General features: G+C 34.9%; 1 protein-coding gene across 50 annotated transcripts in view; it reads right to left on the bottom strand.

The window, feature by feature from the left end:
• Nucleotides 1-22,802, bottom strand: part of C2CD5 (C2 calcium dependent domain containing 5) — a 93,480-nt gene that overhangs the window by 65,001 nt on the left and 5,677 nt on the right. For 27 of the 50 annotated variants that reach the window (XM_035256071.2, XM_035256072.2, XM_035256076.2 and 24 more), the window contains 5 exons: nucleotides 18,671-18,757; nucleotides 11,549-11,720; nucleotides 6,852-6,947; nucleotides 5,729-5,884; nucleotides 4,369-4,567 (listed from right to left, as the gene is read on the bottom strand). In XM_035256071.2, the coding sequence (XP_035111962.1) occupies nucleotides 4,369-4,567; nucleotides 5,729-5,884; nucleotides 6,852-6,947; nucleotides 11,549-11,720; nucleotides 18,671-18,757 (710 nt within the window). Of the gene's footprint in view, nucleotides 1-59; nucleotides 185-4,368; nucleotides 4,568-5,728; nucleotides 5,885-6,851; nucleotides 6,948-11,548; nucleotides 11,721-18,670; nucleotides 18,758-22,802 lie in introns of all 50 variants that reach the window. The other 23 variants (XM_078336065.1, XM_078336067.1, XM_078336066.1 and 20 more) reach the window with 1 other exon arrangement.

The raw sequence follows: 22,802 nt of genomic DNA, 5'->3' as shown, positions 1-22,802 counted from the left end.
GCAGCCACTCTGCCCGTGGCCTGCATCTCCCCAGCTCTGGAGTCTGAGCAGTCTCGTACCAGTATAGATGAGAGTGGGAACAGACACAGAGAAGTTCTGAGTAAGTCGTGAGCCAGTAGCAGTGTGAATTGGGCTGTTGTGAGTCGAACGGCATCCATGGCTTGGAGGATGAACCAGCGGAGACCTGAGGGAATTTGTGGTCAAAGTGGAAGAAAAGAAAACAATACATACAACAGATTGCAGAGTTATGTTAAAATAATTTCAAAGGAGCTTTAGTTAGGGAAGAGAACTTATTGTTTTTAATCCCTAGCATGCAAAAGCAAGTTGAAACTGAAAAATAGCTAAATATTAATTTGTTAGGATATAGTCATAATTTTAAAGTATCTGATTAATAAATTAATTATAATTTATTAATTGTGAATAAGAAAACAGCAAGCAGAACAGTCAATGAAATTAAATGAGAACAAGACTAAGATCTGTATTTTAAGTTTCCTTAACATATTTATTATTATTTTTATCACAATAGAACTTACTATGAACTATTTATGGGGAAGGATACCCATAAAAGTAAAAAGTCAAATATAAAGTTCTTATATTACCTTTGAAACTGAGATACGAATAGCTGACATAACTAATTACATTCTCTATAAAGAAAGTTAAATAACTATATCTGTCTAGGCTAATAAGACAGGAGTACTTAAGAATATGAAAGATGACCGCATAAAGAGAAATAAGTGAACTGAATGGATGTACACAGATAAACGTGTTCCAGTATTTCTACACACCAAATATATAGCTTAAAATTGGGTTACACTGGAAACAAAACAAGGAGACCATGCCTTTAAAGACATCTTCATAACATAATGTCAATAACTTTGGCCCCCATCCAGAATATGTTATATAAACTATATTCCAGATCAAAATTTTCTTAGTCATTAACTTACATCCTATAATAAACCATATCTATGTGTGTATATATTTATACTTAGATCAGGTATACAAGTGTATATTCATAGATAACATTTGAAATTTTTAAGAAAAAGTTTGGCTTAAAGGATTACATTGAATGTTGTAAAAAGGTATATTATATAAATAAGAATCCTGATTTTCATATTAGCAATTATTTCACTGTGCAATGTCTTTGCTAACACACAACGTGGGAAACACACTCATATGAATCATATGTGAGTATGCTCTGAAAAACTATCATTCTCATTTTTTACAATACAAATTAAAGGCAGGCCAAGAGCCCAACTTTGCCTGACTTTTTTTTTCTTTTCCATTGCTATATTACTGACTGCCCAGGAACATTCCCCAATTCACAATCTGTCAAGGTTCAAACAATTATGATCAAATCATAATTGATCATAATAATCTTTTCTAAGCTCTACAAACTACTTTCTGAAAATATTACTGATTTTACAATAGGAGAAATTTTTCTGCCTTTGCTGCTAATAGAAATGAAAAAGTATTTACTATAACTGATAAAAATCAAACAATTCATTGGTGGTCTACTTTTACACAAAAAAATGAGTAAGGTTTTGTTTTTGTTTTTATTTCTCCACTGAGAGTGAGAAAAAGTATAATAATTCTCAAAAAGAACTTAAAAGTACAAGACTTAAAAATAAACAATGCTATGGTACTATACACAGGAGAATTTGTCTCTTGGTACATTTTTTTAAGTAGAGAAGCAATAAATTATACTTAAAAGCACTTTCTATTGCCAAGTGAGTTAAGCTAGAAAACACCAAAGGGATTTACAATGTGCATGATACTAAACACCTAAAAGAATAAAACAACTTTAGGAAGCAGAACACAGCACTAATATAAGTAAAATAAAATGATAAAACTAAAATGAACAGTGTAAAATATTCAAATTATAGCATCAAATTAAAATCAAATACACTAGAACATCACCATAATGTATTCTTGGAGTTTTCTGATTCTATCAGTCTCCCTGAATAAAAGGATGCCTCATAATAATATCACGTGGTGTTTATAATATTAATATTTCTTTGCAGTCAGTCAGTAACATAATCTGAACTACCTTTTATCAAATTCCTGTCTAGATTCAACAATATTGCATGATAATTAAATACCAGAGTAGTTATAATCAGCTGAATAATAAAATAGACTTTGAAATAGAACCCAAATTGCTTCATTATCAAAAATACAATGAAGCCAGTTGAAATAAAACAGCCTGAGTATTGAGGAGTTTTTAAAAAATAACTTACTTAGTAAGATACCTTTCAGAAAACCCTAAGAAAGTAACTTACATTCATCATGAGGCCACAACAAAATTAGAAAAGGAGAAAACGTATCCCAGAAGGTTACGGTTTACACTAGTAGAACTCTTCCTGAATGCATGCGAAACACATCCCCTTGCTATCCATATACATTCTAAGAAAACAACAGTTAACATAGCATTGTCATTCTCTTTCCACTAAGTAACTTACTTAAATTTGCTTAAACTTGCACTTTAATTTGCTACTAAATATTTACTTAAATTTGCTATACAAAGAAGGAAAAAAAATTTGAATCCCTCAAAAAGCTAAACCTGCAATCTGACTCTACTGCTGGCAGCTGGCAATTCTTATCTTTCTGGGAGATATTTTAAATGGAATATAAAACAAATTCACTCTTTGACTAATTTAAAACAATTATTTCATATGCCAAGGTGTTTCCAAGTAAAATTAAGCAGTATGTAACACTGTACTTCCTTTTATGAATAAAATTCAACCCAAGTGACTACCAAACAGCAAAAAATAAAATGGCTAAACAAAAAGAACACACTTAGATGAAACTTTCATTTAAAAATGATTGTGAAAAAACATATTTTTTCAAACTATGATACCTTTCTATTCAACCCCTCCTGACTACTGCTGAACTGGGAACCGTTTTAGTTTTTCTGACTACACAATTCTGACTCCCTGATTATTTAGGACAAGTCCGCAAACTACAGACTGCAGGCTGAATCCATCCTGCCATCTGTTTTGTAAATAAGTTCTACTTGAACACAGCCACACTGTATTCATTTGCATACTGTTTATGCTTGCTTTTGTGCTACAATGCCAGTTAGGAAGTAGCATCAGCAAAAACTAAATTATTTACCTGTACCATTTGGTCATTCACAGAAAAAGTTTGCCAACCCTTGACTTAAAGCATCTCTAGATGAGTGGTCTTCAACTGAAGTAATACAGGCACTTAGGATGGAACAAATCTTTACTGTACAGGGTTGGCCCTTGCTGTGCAGGATAATCAGCCCCTCTAGTCCCCAAGAGGACCTAGCCCCCTAATCATTATGACAGAAAAATCTTTTTCCAAACATTCTGTGTTGACGGTCACCACCAGTATCATGTTGAAACCTCTGCCTCTGACACAATGATGACACACAAAGACAGGCCAAATCAAGCCAAGAGAAGTGTTTTGCAGGATCACACATAGTTTTTCTAAAATGTATGACTCTAAATTTCTTTAGATTCAGGATCAGCAAACTCCTTTTTTGTAAATAAAGACGAGACTGTATGGGCAGAACCTAAAATACTGGCCTTTCACAGAAAAAGTTTGCCAACCTTGTCTTTACAGATGGTCGTATACTCTACTTAACTATATGCCTTTAAATTATTTATATAAACTGCCTGGTCTCCAGACATTTGAGTTTAAGACTCATGCACAAATCAATTTTTCCTGCTTTATATACTTACTATGTGGCCATTAATAAGCAGAACGGGATTATCTGGTAGAGGGTTTTAAGCATTCCTCAGAAAATAAAATGCCACACAATGCACAAATATTCATTTTATGCTTTATATATACAGTGTCTTAATAATCTGGAATAAGTTTAATTTTATATTACTTAATTTTAGTTTCATATTGAGATGGTACAGGCCATGCACAGTGGCTCACAACTGTAAATTCCAGCAATTTAGGAGGTCAAGGCAGGTGGATCACTTGAGCCCAGGAGTTTGAGACCAGCCCAGGCAACAAAGCGAAACCCCATCACTGCTAAAAATACAAAAATTAGCTGGGTGTGGTTGCGTACCACTGTAGTCCCAGTTATTCAGGAAGTTGAGGTGGGAGGATCACCTGAGCCTGGGAGGTGGAGGCTGCAATGAGCCAAGACTGTGCCGCTGCACTCCAGTCTGGGCAACAAAGCAAAACCTTGTCAAAAAAAAAAAAAAAAGACAGTATAAATAAAATATTACAATATTTAAATATTTTTAAGTTTAAATTTTGATGGTCATCACAAATAAAAATCATCACAGAGAAAATGTTGAACAACCCTACTGAAATCTTTCAAATCAAATGAAAATGCACAGATAAAAGATAAAAATCTTGGCAAGAACAATTTCACTGATTCATACTTACTCCTTCATTTCTTTGGATGGGGAATTACATGCAGGAAGGAATGCTGCTGGGCTACTTAATTTATCCAGAGTACACGCTGTTCCTATGGCTCGTACCACTAACCCAGACTCGCCTTCCAGATCAAAACACTGTAAGTACCCCACAACTGCATTTCCTCTCATTTCAAGTACTTTCAAGCCAATCTTCCTCTGCAGTTCACCTACAAAAAAGGGAAATCTCATTCTTGCTTCGTATCTTTACATTATATACTATAAGACTGGATATGACAGTGGTTAAAAAAAAAAGAGTCCAAGAATATCACGATTTTCAGAACTTGAAGGAAACCTAAAAGATATTCTGGTCCAGCCTCCTACTTTCAGGGAGGTAAGACATTATTAGCTGCATTTTATAGAAGTGGCAAGTAAGGTTCACCCACTCATGCATTCATTTACCAAACAATTTTGGCTCTGTACTACAGGCTGGTATTCTTCTTTTCTTCTCAGTGCTAAAGATATAGAGGTGAATGAGAAAGAGAAAGCTCAAATCTAGTGGATTTTACATAGTGGTGGGGTAAACAGATAAAAAAACAATTAACATATATTAATATTACATACAGAGAAAATATACAAACATAATCTATAAAATATAGAACATAATTCTATTACAATATAGCATAATTATAAAATATATACTTATACAGCACAAATATAGAGAATAAAAACATATATTTATTATATAAATATAAATCTCATTCTTGCTTCGAATCTTTACATTATATACTATAAGACTGGATATGATAGTGGTAAAAAAAATAAAAACATTGATACTTTGTGTAAAATATATGTATGCATATGTATTCACATATATACACATATAAACATTAATATAAACTTTAAAACGGTAAGCAAATTTTTCAAAGAAAAATATAAAAAGGGAATGAGGTCAGAGGGGCAGGGAAAGTGGTCGGAGGGATAGAGGGACCTACCGTACCCAGGGAAGAACTGTGAAAAGGCAACATTTGAACAGAAAGAATGAGAGACAGAGGGAAGCGATTTGCTTAAGCTCTGACAAATAAATGGTAGATGGAGGAAAACTAGAATCCAGGTTCCCACTCAGGGTTCCTTCCTTAACCCTGTTGCTCAGGGCTCTTTCCACTATACTACCTCATCAACACAATTTCCTTTCACTAAAAGCTTCTGATTCACATTTCCACTTGTTAAAAGAGGCCAATCCAAGTGTGTTCAGGAAGACTGGGCCAGGGGAAGGCATTTAGTGACTTATAATTCATCGCAAAATTTGAGGTGGCATGACAAAGGAAAGTGAAAAATTTAGGAAAGTATTAAATCAGTCAGTAATAAAGTTTTGGTTTTTTTTTAAATACCTGACATTAATGAAATGAGTCTCTGTCTGGCCTCATTTGATGCCCTTGGTGTGCGAATTCGATCAATCCACTGATATTCTGGGTCTTCATTGACCACAAGTTCTTCTACAAATCCATGAATTATCACAGCTCTATAGCACTTTGGAATAGATGTTGCTGTTAAAACAAATTATCATGCTTCTGTTTATCAAAAAAAAATTCTGAATTTTTAAAAAATGTACATCTCAGTTTTCTGACCTTTAGATACATAACAGAACACCTTTTACTATAATATTCTCAATGTAATTATAATAATACTTCCAATAAGTCTTCTAAGATCTATTTTATTCTTAGAAATAATTATTTTCTTCCATGAGGCCTCTCACCTTTCTCATGTAAGTAAATATGAATTTATTTGCATAATTTGGAAAACAGCTATAGACAGCCTTAAATAGAATTCAATACAAAGTTTAAAAAAATCAAAATTAAAGTCAGCTAGCTAATTGTTATATAAATACGTAGAAAGCAGATAATGATTTTTTTAAATCTTTCATTATTCAAAGCCCTTTGTAAAAGTACTTCTGTATACCATAAAGCAGTTACAAAAATCAAACCACTGCCTTTCTGACATAACCTGAGGAGTCAAGTTCAAATTAAAAAGAGAATCTGATACATCTGTACCAAATTAGTCTGTTAAAATAAACATTTGTGCACTGAAGCTAACTCAACTACTTAGGGATTTCAATTCTACTATTGCAGGCTGGCTGTGAGTAACCCGGACCTGCCCATTTCAGACCCACACATTTCAAGGAGTTCTATAGACTCAATACCCATAGAAGCCTGTGTCATTTAGGATAGCACCACAGTGCTTAGCCATAGTGTTCTGCTCCTTTCTTTCAGTGTTTTATACTATATTAAAATGTCACCGATTTTTCTAATGAAAATTTCCATAAATTTTCAAAAACTAGATACCATTTATACTCAAATCAGAACTACCGTTAACTATTTCTAGAAAATTAACAATTTTCACTTTGGCATTAAAACCAAGAATACCTTTTCTACTTGCTATCTGAAATGTTAATTTCATTTCTCATATTTTACAGTTATTACATTTCCTGTTGAGTAATAGAATGTATTTACTTACTGCAAAAGAATTTGACTCCACATGATGACTGTCTAAACCGATTTAAATCATTGAAGAGGTCTACTTTGACAACTACATTGATTTCCCCACGGATACCTACAAATTTAAAAAGAAAATCAAGTTTCTACCTTAAGAAAGCAATGTACAATTAAATAATGAAGCAAGTTAATGGTAAATAATGATTTTAAAATATAATGATTTAAACTTACAATTTTTTGAACTTTAACATGGTACAAAACCATTCTATTTTTCACTTTCAGTCTAGAATTCAATGAATTACATGAGATGTTCAATACTTTATTTAAAAAGTAGTCTTCGTTTTAGTTAATTCTGCCAAACGGTAGGCTAATACAAGTGTTCTGTGCACATGTGAGATAGGCTAGGCTAAACTACAATGTTCGGTTGGTTAGATGTATTAAATGCATTTTCAACTTAAGATGAGTTTATCTGGACATAATCCCATCATAAATCAAGGCACAACATTGATTATAATAGAAATGCCAGCTTTGTTTTTTAATTATTTTATTCTCAGTAGTGTCTGTATATTTTCTGAAGCCTAACATGTATATGCATTAGAAAATGAATAATTTTCATTTTCACCACAAGTCTCCAATTTGACCCAAGACTAATCAGAAAAGAGTCCAATTTAAATTGAAGATGACGATAATGATTATGGTGACAAGATTTGCTGAGCACTGACAGAGGATGTACTAAATGCTTTATGTTTGTATCTCATAGTGATCACGTCAACCCAATAAGGTAATTTCTGTAGTAGTATCATCCCCATTTTACGAAGAAAGAAATTCATATTTAAATAATAAAAGTTAAAAACTTTTCATAGTGTCAATAGCTGTTAAGTGGCAGATCCAGGACTAAAATTCACATCTTTATGATCTCAGATTATATATTCTTAACAATTAATGCAAGAATCTGATTTAAAACAAAAGAAGTTTTATTCATCTCAATGAATACAAGTTAAAAGTAAGCTAACGGGCCGGGCGCGGTGGCTCAAGCCTGTAATCCCAGCACTTTGGGAGGCCGCGGCGGGTGGATCACGAGGTCAAGAGATCGAGACCATCCTGGTCAACATGGTAAAACCCCGTCTCTACTAAAAATACAAAAAATTAGCTGGGCATGGTGGCACGCGCCTGTAATCACAGCTACTCGGGAGGCTGAGGCAGGAGAATTGCCCGAACCTAGGAGGCGGAGGTTGCGGTGAGCCGAGATAGTGCCATTGCACTCCAGCCTGGGTAACAAGAGCGAAACTCTGTCTCAAAAAAAAAAAAAAAGTAAGCTAACTAAAAAATTCCAAGCCAGGAGTAGTGGCTCATGCCTGTAATCTCAGCACTTTGGGAGGCAAGGCAGGAGGACAGCTTTGAGACCAGCATGGGCAACACAGTGAGATCCTGTCTCTATTTTTAAAAATTAATTAAATAAATAAATTCCAAGAATAAGGGTTTTCAAAACATGCACTGATAAATAAGAATGACCCAGCTCTTATCTCTAAACATTCACTAAATATTTTCACTTAACTGTCCTGACTTCATGTCAAATTCGTACTTGTGGTGGAAAACCTAAGAAAACTGACTCAATAATTTACCTACTAAAATATTAAGAAAGCAAATCTCAGCACTCTGGGAAGCTGAGGTGAGCGGTTCACTTGAGCTCTGGAGTTAAGACCAGCCTAGCTAATATGGCAAAAACGTGTCTCTACAAAAAATTTAAAAATCAGCCAGGTGTCATGGCATGTGCCTATAATCCCAGCTACCTGGGAGGCTGAGGCGGGAGGATCACTTGGGCCCAGGAGGTCAAGGCTGCAGTGAGCTAAGATTGTGTCACTGCACTCCAACCTGGGTGACAAAGCAAGACCCTGCCTCAAAAGAAGAAAGAAAAAAGAAAAAATGGAAAGAAAGAAAGGAAAGGAAGGAAGAAAAAAAAGAAACAAGAAATAGAGCAAGCATGCAATATGAGCCGGGTGCAGTGGCTCACACCTGTAATCCTAACACTTTGGGAGGCCAAGACAAAAGGACTGCTTGGGCCCAAGAGTTCAAGACCAGCCTGGGCAACATGGTAAGACCCCCATCACTACAAAAAGTTAAAAAAAAAAATTAGCCAAGTTCAGTGGCACACGTCCATGGTCCCAGCTACTCAGGAGGCTGTGGTAGAAAAATCACCAGAGCCCAGGAGCTCAAGGCTGCAGTGACCCATGTTCTTGCCACTGCACTTCAGCCTGGGCAACAAAGTGAGACTCTGCCTTGACAAAACAAAAAAGAAAAGAAAAAGAAAGCATTACATTCCTAAAAAAGGGCCCATAAACATGTTAAACCAACGATAAATAATGCTTAATATAAAATGTTTGGAAAATTCACTCATACAGCTATTGTTTTTAATCCAAACCCAAGAATTAATCCCAGATGACTTCTTCAGCATCTTTTTCAATTAGTAATATAACATTTGACTGAATTTTATTTTCTAATTACAGACAAAATACATATACATTGTAGAAAATATGGAGAAAGGCAAACAAGGAAAACAGAATTATAATCCAGAAATAAAATTATCCAGGGATAAATATTTTATCATGTATTCTGTAACTTCTCCACTGATACCACGTATATGCAATTCTTTTGTTTCTAAACACATTTTAAATCATGTTTTGTAACCTGAATTCTGTGATTCATAATATATTGTATAATTTTCTTATGACATTGGTTTTTGAAAATACACTTTTTCCTGACTCTATAACTAAGAGTTTATATATTCCCTAATTTATTTAAAAATGCTGTTTTTCAATTTACCATTTTTTAACATTAGTGAATAATAGGATATAAATAATATCACAAAACAAATTATACATAAATCCCAGCAAACATCTTATATCCTTTTAATAAACTACTCTCAATATAATTCCCAAGTTAAAAATGTTGAAAGAAAGAAAGAAAGAAAAGACAGGGCCAGGCGCGGTGGCTCATGGCTGTAATCCCAGCACTTTGGGAGGCCGAGGCTGGTGGATCACGAGGTCATGAGATCAAGACCATCCTGGTCAACATGGTGAAACCCTGTCTCTACTAAAAATACAAAAAATTAGCTGGGCATGTTGGCACGTGCCTATAATCCCAGCTACTCAGGAGGCTGAGGCAGGAGAATTGCCTGAACCCAGGAGGCAGAGGTTGCGGTGAGCCGGCGGGTGGATTACCTGAGGTCAGGAATTCAAGACCAGCCTGGCAAACATGGCAAAATTTCATCTCTAATAAAAATACAAATATTAGCCAAGCACGGTGGCGTGTGCCTGTAATCCCCCCTACTAGAGGGGCTGAGGCAGGAGGATCACTTGAACATGGGAGGCAGAGGTTGCAATGAACTGAGATTGTGCCACTGCATTCTAGCCTGGGCAAAAGAGTGAGATTCTGTCTCAAAAAATAAATAAATAAAAATCACTGATGACCTTTTGTCTATATGGGTGGGTCACATCTATCAATATTTACCATATTAAAAATTAAAACTGGGAATTTAAAAACATATACTTATTACTTCATTTAAAGTTAATAAACTCATTTATGTAAACATAAGCAATAGTTTTTAATAAAAATATATTTACAAAAACATGGTGAAACTCCACCTCTACTAAATATGCAAAAATCAGCTGGGTATGGTGGTGGGTGCCTGTAGTCCCAGCTACTCTGGAGACTGAGGCAGGAGAATCCTTTGAACCTGGGAGGCAGAGGTTGCAGTGAGCTGAGATCACGCCACTGCACTCTAACCTGGGCAACAAAGTGAAACTCCATCTCAAAAAAAAAATATGTAGTGCAAAGAGTGACACTCTGTTACATTTTTGGAATTTTCTATCATATCTAATGATGCACAGTCTCATTTCTGCTCTGCAATCAATGTGTGATAATGTCACATATCATAAAACCTCTAGAAAACTTTGTTACACCTTTGTGAGAAAGAAAAAGAATAATGAATAACATAAGAGTATTATATGGAAAACAATTCTCAACTCACAGACTCTGTGAAAGCCTCTAAGGAACTACTATTATGTGTTCACAGACTATAGTTTGAGAGCTCTGCTTCAGGCAACAAAGACTTTTAAATAATTTTTAAGTACAAAAATCATTATTAATCAGTTTGAAAATGTGTTTTAGAAACACATATCAATACTAGATGAATTTTAAATCATTCATTTACCTATAATATTGCACAAATTTAGCAGGCATTATCTCAAATTATGTTCAGAGAAGCAAGAATTTTACTAACAATAATTTACTACTATTTGTCTATTTTTTAAAAGGCATCATTTAAAGATATATATGTATATATGTTTTTTTGAGATGGAGTTTCACTCTTGTTGCCCAGGCTGGAGTGCAATCTTGGCTCACTGCAACCTCTGCCTCCCAGGTTCAAGCGATTCTCCTGCCTCAGCCTCCCAAGTAGCTGGGATTACAGGCATGTGCCACCACATCCAGCTAATTTTGTATTTTTAGTAGAGATGGCGTTTCTCCATGCCGGTCAGGCTGGTCTCAAACTCCTGACCTCAGATTATCTGCCTGCCTCGGCCTCCCAAAGTGCTGGGATTACAGGCCTGAGCCCAGCCTAAAGACATATATTTTAAACCATCAAATATAGCACAAACATATTTAAGGACAAATAAAAAAGATTAAGATTGTTATTTATAATACTTTCTTATTATTCCTTACCGTGTATGGTATCATAAATTGGAAACCATCCTGAGATGACTGTGGCGGCTTCACTGTACAGTAAAGGATCAATATCAATGTACACTTTACCAATGGCATCATTTGCACTGTAAGTATCATGGTCAAGAACTGTGATCTGTAAAGGTTCATCTTGTAAGTCTTCATCATCCACCTAAAAGTATACCTTAAAATTAAATCTCACATAGTTTTTAAATCTGAATTACCACAAATGTATACCTATACCAAATGAAAAGGATGACATATCTCCAAATAAAATCTTACCGATTTATTTCTAAGCACCAAAGTAGAGAGAAGAATTAACAAAAAAAGATATAACTCCTTTTCCTACACAATATACCATCTTCCTAAAGAAAAAAAGTTTATTTTCCAGCACAAGAGTGGGATGATTAACAACAACAAAAAATTATATCTCAATTTTTAAAATATTATCCTATATTTTATAACTCTGCCTAAAATATACAGCAAAAATGCCTAAGGAATGTCATATCAGAGTTCACGTAGTATCTATAGTGAGAAGAATGCTATCTGAGCACAATTACACCACAATTTCTAAAGGCAATTTCAGAGAACAAACCCGTAAGCAAAACTAACAATTTTTTGTGTGTAAGAAAAAACAATCTAAGTTCACGAATCAAGTTCATGATATAAACGTCTACCCTCTCTCCTTTTATTCAGTCATTATTGAGTTATTATGTGTCAAACACTGTGCCAAACAGAGGGATTTACAATGGAGAACAGCACAAAACAATTTCTTCCTCATGGAAGACATATTCACTATTTTGGCTGCCACTTTCTGGATATCATGCTATTATCTAATTTGCCAGCACCCTTCAACAAATATAGTAGCTAGAAGGGAACATATTATACACAGTTAGGATTCAAAATGATGGAAGGGAACATATTAAGACAGGGACAGAATACAAAGGGATCATTATTTTCTATAATTAGAATATTATACTTTCAAAATGCAGTCTGTGGATGTTCTTCTTTACATCAGACATATCGTTCTATTAAGACTAAATCTGTGGCTGGCTAAAATCTCTATATCATTCTTATACATGCTTTGGTCAAGTGATAGCTCTACAACCCTTATAGTTTGGTGGTTTTTTAAACTTAAATATGAAACATTAGGCCTTTCCCTATCCCTATTTAATTTCTTGTTAATGTTAAGCTAATAAACCAGTCTCTGAAGATAATTTTAAGAATTAAAATACATTAAGGAATTATTATTGATATCATTGGTGTGACAATATGATCTAAGGCTTTATTTATAAAGGGTCCTTCTTTATAAGAGTTATATAATTTGGAATTTATAGATGAAATTATATAACATCTCAAATTTGCCTTAAAATATCCCCACAAGGAAAACTGGTGGTGGGGGGGTACTTAAAAAGATGAAACAAGAACCGCAGAATGTAGACAGTTGTTAAAGATGGGTGACTCATAGGTGGTTCAATATACTAATCTACCTTTGTGCATGCTTGAGATTTTCCATAATGAAATGTTAAAATAAAATGATCATTTTGAGTAACAATCCACTCCGAATCATCTGTCATCCAATGGCATTCTCTCCACTACTATTCTGTTGTTTACACATTTAATAAAACAGAAAGAATCCTAAACCAAACCATTAACCATTACTCCAAGGCATTCCCCCCAATTTCTAACACCATTAAAAATACTCTCTGTATATACTTATTTAACCACCTACACATTCACCACTGAGTATTATCATTTTTTTCTCATAGTACACTAGGTATCCCTTTCCTGACATTAGAGGGCACTATACTAAAAACTAAGTGACCAAAAATAGCTTCTGATACATCATACATAGATCGCTAACTATATGAATAACCTGAATAGAGAAATTCAAGAATTATGAGGTAATTAAGAATATTTAGTAGATTAAATGGAGTCCATCTGAAATCACAAAACATTTTAAATTAAGACTTTCTGAGAGATGTTTTAAATGTTTAAATTAGCAATATGTACTGCCAAAAGACTGCATTTCTTAGCCTCCCTTGCAACCAAATGTGATACAAGCATAAATCATTACACAGAGCTTGGTAGGAAGGGGGAAAACTTAAAGAAGGCTTGCTCGGCTGAAAGTGTTATGTTAGCTCATCACCCGCTCCTCCTGGACTCCCCTTCACTCTAGCTCCTTCTGCCAGCCTGGAACACTCAGGTGCTCACTGGAATTCTGGGTGCTAAACTGGAGCCAAAAGGACGTTGAATCTTTTTAAGAGAAGCCACAAGCTATGTATAGATGACAAAGTCCGGAATGACTGCATGGAGCAACCACACTACCCTTACAATGCCTGGCACATTTCTTTTACATAAAAACATCTATTTTGTTTAAGACATTTATTTGAGTACTCACTATATATATATAGTTAATACATATATATAACAGAATGCAATTAACAGCTGATAAACAGAGTTAAAAAAAGAACTACATAACTATAAACAAAACTTTTAAGTACATTTTTCACAGCATATACATTATTCAGGAAGACTAGTCAAAACAGTAACTTACTAAATTTTTTTTTTTTAAACAGGGTCTCGCTCTGTCACCCAGGCTGGAGTGCAATGGTATGATCTCGACTCACTGCAAACTCCATCTCCCAGGTTCAGGGGATTCTCAGGCCTCAGCCTCCCAAGTAGCTCCCAATTATAGGCACATGCCATCATGCCCGGCTAATTTTTGTATTTTAGTAGAGAGGAGGTTTCACCATGCTACCCAGGCTGGTCTTGAACTCTGGACCTCAGGTGATCCACCCACCTCAGCTTCCCAAAGTTCTGAAATTATAGGCATAAGCCACGGCATCTGGCCAGTAACTAACTAAATTTTAAGGGAACTGCCTGGTAAATCCCGTATTTCATAAAATAAATGTATTATTTTTTATATTGTTAAGTAAGCTTCTTGGGTACTCATTAGCTTTAAAAATTACCAGTTTATTATCATCATCAATAAAATGAAATATCATTTTTTTAATATTTCCTAGTACCATGAAAATTACTCTGACATATTAAGCTTGCCTCTTTTCACCATTCCAATAACAGTGTAATTAAAACTATTTGTTTTTAACCATTTCTAGGTTATAGTGGGGGGAAAAGGCCATCAAAATAAAACTGTATAAGCATTCCAGTGTTTTGCTTGGGTAATGAAGATGGACTCTGTAATTCTAATTCCATCTGAAATCATGTAAGCAAGTTACTCTGATTATTTTTGATGCATGTATTCCACATCTTAATCTTAATAATGTAGTTTAAAATGACACAATAGACTGAATACATGTGTAAAAGGTCTTTCAAAATACATAGTGGGATTTTAGAAACAGCTAAAAGAAAAATATGTACATATACACAAAAGAAAATGAGAAGAAAATCAAAATATTTCACAACAAAAATCTCAACTAAAATCATAGAATTGTAGGACTCACTCTTCCTGGTTTCAAAACTCACTACAAAGCTATAGTAATTAAAATAGTATGGTAAGAATATAAAGATAGACATATAGACCAATGGAACAGAATTGAGAATTCAGAAATAAATCCTTATATCTATGTCCAACTGATTTTTTTAAACTTGCCTCAAAGGTGAAGTCCTAAAAAAAATTTACTGACTTTCAGTTCAATGTTCTAGCAGATAACATGGAAGCTCATTTTAAAAGAGCTGGAGTTTACAGAAATTAGAAATTATCTTCCTTAGATCCATCTGCTTGAAAACCTTTGGGTGAAAGCTACTGGGAGGTTAAGAATAACAGTTTGTCAGCCGAAATAGCTCAGTTGGGAGAGCGTTAGACTGAAGAAGAATAACAGTTTCTATAACTGAATCCTTTTGGTAGACAACTGAGACACAGACAAGCTACTCTAATGAGGTAGTAATTTTGAGAAACACAGTTATATTCCACAGAGATAATAAATAAAAGCTGCCACTGCCCATAAATGCTCCAAGTCTACAGATGAGGCACACCTTTCTTAGGCAAGCTGACATTTAAGTATGGCCACAAAAGCTTTTCAAACTGCAGTTCTATTATTTTAGCACACCTATGCCATTCAGACTAACTAAACTATACATTAACTAAAGAACAGAAGATATACCCAAAAATGCCGATATTCAAACCCACTTTCTGCCAAATGCTGAATGACTATCCCAAAATGCTGAGTGATTTAAAAATATTATTTCCTTTTTTTTTTTTTGACTAGTTCCAACTCATATTAACATACACAAAGACCTTCCTATAAACAACATGTTTCATAGCCACCTCAATACTACTCTGGAAAAGATTCACATTTGAAAAACACAGAGGCTCCAAATAGTAAGGCTGTCTGAGGTCATCTGCAAATTAGCAGGCACCAGAAATAGAATTTGTTCTCTTAATCCAGACCTTTAAGCTTTTCCAATAGAGGGCTGCTCCCCAGTATCCCAACCACTAGAGAATGTGTCTTCCAGTACTAAAAGAAAGATCAAGGTCCTAATATAAACCATAAGCAAAGCAGTGCCTAAAAATCCTAGTGTCATTTCTTCCATCTTCATCTATGAGTTACATAGGTTCCCAAGCATGATCAAAGCATCTTTCAAGCAAACCAATGCTTTCCTTCCCTTGTTCTCTTTCATTGAAAAACACATCTTACCCTGCAAGGTCTAAACTTTACCCAGGCTCCACAATGGCTGTTACATAGGCCTCAGAAAAGGCACAGCAACCACAATGCTGCCCAGTATAAGGGTTGGCATGAAATAGCAGGGGAGGAAAACCAAATTGGTCCTCACAAGGTTCTTAAGTTGTCCAACAGAAATTTCAAACAAGAAAATTTCACTTCCAGTTGAGGTAAAGGAAGTAGTATCAGAGAAGATGGGCAATATGTGTAGCAAATATTTACTGAGAGCCTATTACATGCTGTTCTGGGTGCTGAGGATACAGCAGTGAAGAACAAAAAAAATCAGGAAAAGCATTGATGGCACAGGAATAATAACTGATAGGGATGTTTAATTTGGGGAGGGAGTGGTGGGTAGAATGAGAGAATGTAAGATGGAGATGTGGTGGCCTGGTAATAGCTTTGAAGTCGAACAGACTTTAGTTTCAAGTCTGACACATGAATCTTTCCCACTTTACCACTTAGCTAGCTCTGAGTTGGACTTCTGAGTCATCTTAAAATAAAAGGTGCCTTCACGGCATTGTAAGAATTCAATGAGGTTAACACATGTAAAGCACTTCACCAGTGTCTGGGCTATAATAACCGTCTGTAAGTAAGACCTATATCTCCTTTTGTATGTCATCTTGTTGTTCCCAAAGCCTAGTATAGTCCCTATAATCTCTTGGAGGATTTGGGCATGCTAACAGACCAAATCGATGCATGAAAAAAATATACCGATGTGCAGAGAAAGACAGCAGAAACTGCAGGGAGGTGGCGGAGCACAACATGAAACAGACATCCTAACAGCAACACAACGGACTTTCTAAGAAGAGCACAGGAGGAGAACACGGGTGATAGGCACCTCCAGGTTCAAAGTGCCTCGAGGGAGGAAGCACACATGGGAAGAGAGGAGGAATGAAAAAAAACCTGGGTAAGGAGATGGGAGGCTCCTCTCTTGAAGAAGTCCCCTAAGATCACCAGGCCATAAGCCACCGGAGCATAACTACCTTCTGTCTCTGTGTGCACTACCAATCACAGGAAAAGAACATTCTCTTAATAAATGTGCCCAAACAACTGAATTTCTGCATGCAAAAGAATGAAGTCTGGGCTGGGCATGGTGGTTCACACCTGTAATCCCAGCCCTTTGGGAGGCCAAGGTGGGTGGATCACTAGAGGTCAGGAGTTTGAGATCAACCTAGTCAACATGGCAAATCCCTGTCTCTATAAAAATACAAAAAAAAATTACTGGCATGGTGGTTCAGGCCTGTAATCCAAGCTACTAGGGAGGCTGAGACAGGAGAATCACTTGAACCCTGGAGGCAGAGGTTGCAGTGAGCCAAGATCGTGCTACTGCATTCCAGCCTGGGCAACAGAGCAAGACTCTGTCTTAAAAAATAAAAATGAAAAAGGAATAAAGTTGACCTCTTACCTCACACCATTATAAATATTAACTCCAAATGAATCCATGGCCTATATATAAAAACTAAAACCATAAAACTCTTAGAAAAAAACAAGAGGGGTAATCTTCATGACCTTGGAGTTGACAATGGATTCTTTCATTTGAAAACAAAACGAAACTAAACATATTGGACTTCATCAAAATTAAAAACTTTTGTGCATCAAAGAAAATTATCAAAAAGTAAAAAGACAATCTACTAAATGAGAGAAAATATTTGCAACTATATATCTGATAATGAATTAATATTCAGAATATATAAAGAACTCTTACAACTCAATGACAAAAAGATAAATAACTCAACTAGAAAATAAAATGTGGCATATATAAACAATGGAATATTATTCAGCCATAAGAAGTAATGAAATTCTGATACATGTTACAGTGTGGGTCAACCTGAAAGCATTATGCTGACTAAAAGAAACCAGATACAATAGGACAAGTAGTATATGGATTCCATTTATGTGAAATATCTAACATAAGCAAATTCAAAGAGACAGAAAGTAGATCAGAGGTTACCAGAGTCTAGGGAAAGAATGGGAAGTTACTGCTTAATGGGTACAGTTTCCGTTTAGGGTGAAGAAAAATTTCTGGAAGTAGTGGTGATGGTAGCAAAACACTGTGATTATAATTAATGCTACCAAACTGTACACTTACAAATGATTTACACGGCAATATTCACGATATACATTACCACAATTTTTAGAATTTCTTTTAATCCATATATTGTTCTTAAGTAATTTTTGGTATATGCTAAAATCTAGAGACAACTACAATAATAAAATGATACATTTGAGGACTTCTTTTGTTCATGTGTTATTATACACTGTATTTTCTTAAATGTAATATAACTTTTTTTAGATTCAATACTTTCAGGTAAAGAGAGAAGAAAGTATTTTTATGATGTAGAAAAACTACTATGCCTGAAATAAAGGGTTCTCATCATTCCTGAGGGAAAAGAGTCATCTCAAAAAAATACATTAAAAAATGCTGACATTTAAAACTTACCTCAAATTTAAACCACTCCGAGTTCCACTGAGGGTTGAGTGACTTGAGGTACACATCTGTTTTAAAGGTGGTATTACCAAATTTTACCTAAAAACAAATAAGAAATTATTCACATATAAATATCAAAAATGTGAATAAAAGAAAATCTTAATGTCAGCAAACTAATAGAGGGATTAACCATAAAGGAGAAAAACAGACTATTAATCCTCTGAGACAAAGGGAAGAAGGTACAGATGGGCCCAGGTAAGCTTATAGACTATACAAGGGATTACCCACTACAAGGGATTACCCACTGTTCTGCTTGACCAGCTCCACATAACACAAAGAACTAACTTCCCCAATTTCTAAAGAGCATGTACAGAGCAATAAAAGATCAACAATCCAACAGAAAAAATAGGCAAAGGATATGATCAGACAAGGCACAGAAATGGAAATACAGCTGTCTTTAACCACATCAAAAGATGATCAACCTCATTCATACTAAGAGAAATGCAAACTAAAATATTTTTACTTATCAGGCTGGCAAAGATCAAAAGGTTTAAAAACAGAACTGGTGAGGTACTGTCATACTTTGCTGGTAGGAGCATAGAACAATCTCTACAGAAAACCACTTGACAACATATACCAAAATTTTAAATGCCTTAAATCCATTTTTAAGCTAGCAATTCTATTTCTCAGAATTTATCCCACAGAGGTACACAATGACATGTATCAGCAGCATTACCGTAGCAAAAGCTTGGAAACAATCTAAATATCTATCAGTATGGAACTAATTAAATTTATGGTAAAGCAACACAATGTAGCACTAAATAGAATAAAGCAGTTCTCCATGCACTGATAAGGAATAACTTCCAAGATATGCCAAGATATAGCTTTCTACTGCAGATATATGGCATTCTTCGACAAACAAAAAAAGAATTCATATAATAGGTATATGTCAAGAAATGCACACATTATTTCTAGAAGGATATACAGGAAATAGTAACAGTGGCCACTAGAAAGAGTAGAAGAGGTTGGTTAAGGGAAAGGCTGTGAGACAGAAGCTGACTCACTTTGTAGATTTTGAGTTTTGAACCATGCATATATACTACCTATTTTAAATGTGTTACTTTAAAATTCAAAAACATCAAAACTTAAAATTCAAATGGCAATAACTTTATTTTCATTCAAATTACAGAATCCTAAATTTGCTTCCAGGAATTTAACCTACAGAAGTACTTTCACATAAGCCCTCCCCACCAAAATTATAAAAATAGTCACTCAACAGGAAAGGGACAGAATACATCATGTGACCCTACTAAAGAATGTACTGTCATGAGAAGATATCAATGACACAATAACTGAAAAAACAAGTAGCAGAATGTATAAGGTATGATATTTGCTTATAAAAATGCAAGGTAGATATACAAACATTTTTTTTGTAAGAGGATGAAGAATAGATGAACATAAGCCAAAGAACTGATAGCAATTATCACTGAAGAAGGGACTGACAGGATGTAAGGAATACAGTACAGTGTTGTAAGAAGTAAGGGGTTTTCAAGTTATAGTTCTGACTGTTTGAATCTTTTTTAATGGGAAGTATTCATGTATTGCATGTTTTTTTAATTCACAACAATAAAGAAATGAAACAATGAGAAAAAGGAAGAAGAGAGGTTCTTGCTTAATTACTAATTTAATTTTCATTCCATTTCAATATTCAAGGCACAATGGAAATACTTATTGTTTAGTCTATCTAAAGCTGCTTTGTATGAAGTAAAATGTTGTTAGGATTTATAAAACCATTCAAAAGCCAAATATACTTAAGGGTTTTGGCTCAACTGCCAAAAGTCGCACATGATTTTTTAAGTGACAAGTTTAGAGCACTCTACAGTTTTGTCCCACTGTAACAGTTGTGCTATACTGTGCCTTTTTGTTGTTGTGCAACTGTTCATTCTAAATAAAGATCTGATAGTCCACAAACTGCATTAAACAAACAAAAATGATTTCAGAAAAAAAGGAAAAGGCATCAGCCAGGCATGATGGCGTGTGCCTGGAGTCCCAGCTACTCAGGAAGCTAAGGCAAGAAGACTGCTTGAAGCCAGGAGTTTGAGGCTGCTGCATTCAGGCCTGGGCAGCAGAGCAAGACCCAGCCTCTCAAACAAACAAACAAACAAACATATAAAGGACAAGAAACAAAAAGAAAAAGGCTGGAGTGTGTATTTTGCCAACATTGGATGTTTTCCATTCTAGTACAAGAGAATCTCGGTTCACTCAGTCTTACTTAATTAAAAGGATATTTTATTACTCAGCAATTAAAAGAATGTCTTATAACTCTGTTAAAGAACATCAGGGATTTTAATGGAGATTCCCCCAGTAAAGCATCCTCTTTACCCACTCATTAGCTAAATTACCTTGAGAAAGTTATTTAACCTGTTATTTAAACTGTTATTTAAATTGGCTTCCTCCTCTGAAAAGTGGGATTGTAAGTGAGCATTACATGATATAATGCATATAGAGACCTAGCAAAATGTCTGTACATAGGAAATAGTCATTAAATATTTATTTTCCTCTCCTGTTCCTTCAAAGGTTCCTGGAAAAACACAAGATGACAATGTAGCAAACAATTCTTGCAAACAATGCCAAACAATTGTAACATATATTAATATTGAGATATATTTCCATTAATACTTCCTTGTACAGAACCCCATCTTACTTTAGAGATTCCAGCAACACTAATCATCTTTTAGTATTACTTCACTGGGTCCCTACACTCCTGACATCATACAGAGTGGAAATTCTCTCAATCAACGCAACCAGGACCAATGCTTGATCAGTTAATCAAATAACTTGGTTAAATTAGAGAATCACTAAAAATAATGCAAACTGTAAACATTTTAAGATAAAACACATAAACAAACATTCATTCCTCTGTCTTTAATGTAAGGACAAGGCCTCTTCTTTGCATAAAGGTCAACTGCTTCGAGGTCTACATCATCTTTTTTGCGTAAGCCACATTCATCTATGATTTCCAGTTTGGGCAGCTTTAAAAAATATAAACAAAGAATCCTCTATTTTTTACAATCTTTTCTCCACCAATTCATGAGCAACTTTTAGTGACCATTTCCATGTCTTTACATTCACTGATTTATATAAGGTTTAAATAAATTATAGTAATAAATACAGTTGACATAGCAGATTTGGGAATAAACACAACTGCTTTTTGGTTAAGCATTATCAGCGAACTGATAGGAGACTCCAGACACACTAGAGAGTAGTCTTATTCAGAGGAGCATTTACAAATACACGTATTAGAAGGAATGCAGAGTGCTGAGGATTGCAATGAGTCAGTTAATGGAAGTTGTTAAGAGAGCGTCAACTATATAAACGTCTCCTCTTAATTTCTGGACTACTCAGTAATCCATATCCCCCATTTCCCACTTCTATTCAACAAGAATCCTACTTTCGATTACACATGAATGAAATTCATTCAATTGAAATGCATTCAATTACATCAATACATACTCAATTTCTTCTTTTGCTTTTACCAAGTTTGTCCTAGTCACCTGAAAATTTTGTCTTCCTTTTTCTCTCTGCCTCCGGAAATTTTACCATCCTCCAGGACCAGGATAAAGGTTTCTTATGACTAGCCCAAGCTTCATTATCTCCCTCTTCTACAAACTTACAGTCTATATCAAGCTATTTATCCCTTTATTATAGTATAATCCTTCATTATCCCCCTTTTCCTGCATTAATTGTTCCCCTTTCTAATGGATTATTGCTATTATCACACAAATAAGTTCTGTATCTTTTAATTTTTTTTAAGTACTAAAACTACTTCTCAAATACCACGCTATTTTTCCTCCCCCACTTCATAGCTATACTTCTTGAAACTGTTGCCTATTCATGCTCTTTGTCCTTCCTCACTTCCCATGTACTTTAATTCTCTTTAAATCACGACAGGATGGGATTCCATCCTCATCACGCCTCATCACAACCCATGTTGTTCAATCCAATGATTTTTCTGTCTTCCTACTTGACCTCAGTGACATTTAACAGTTGAGCTTCCTCTTTCTAGAAACTTCCTCTCTTGCCTTCTAAGACATTTCGTTCCCCATTTTTCTCCCACCCACTGGCTCACAATCTCAGTTTCCTT

The sequence above is a fragment of the Callithrix jacchus genome, chromosome 9 (genome assembly GCF_049354715.1).
Source record: "Callithrix jacchus isolate 240 chromosome 9, calJac240_pri, whole genome shotgun sequence".
In the NCBI taxonomy this organism is placed as follows: Eukaryota; Metazoa; Chordata; class Mammalia; order Primates; family Cebidae; genus Callithrix; species Callithrix jacchus.
This window is presented reverse-complemented; position numbering and strand designations above follow the sequence as displayed.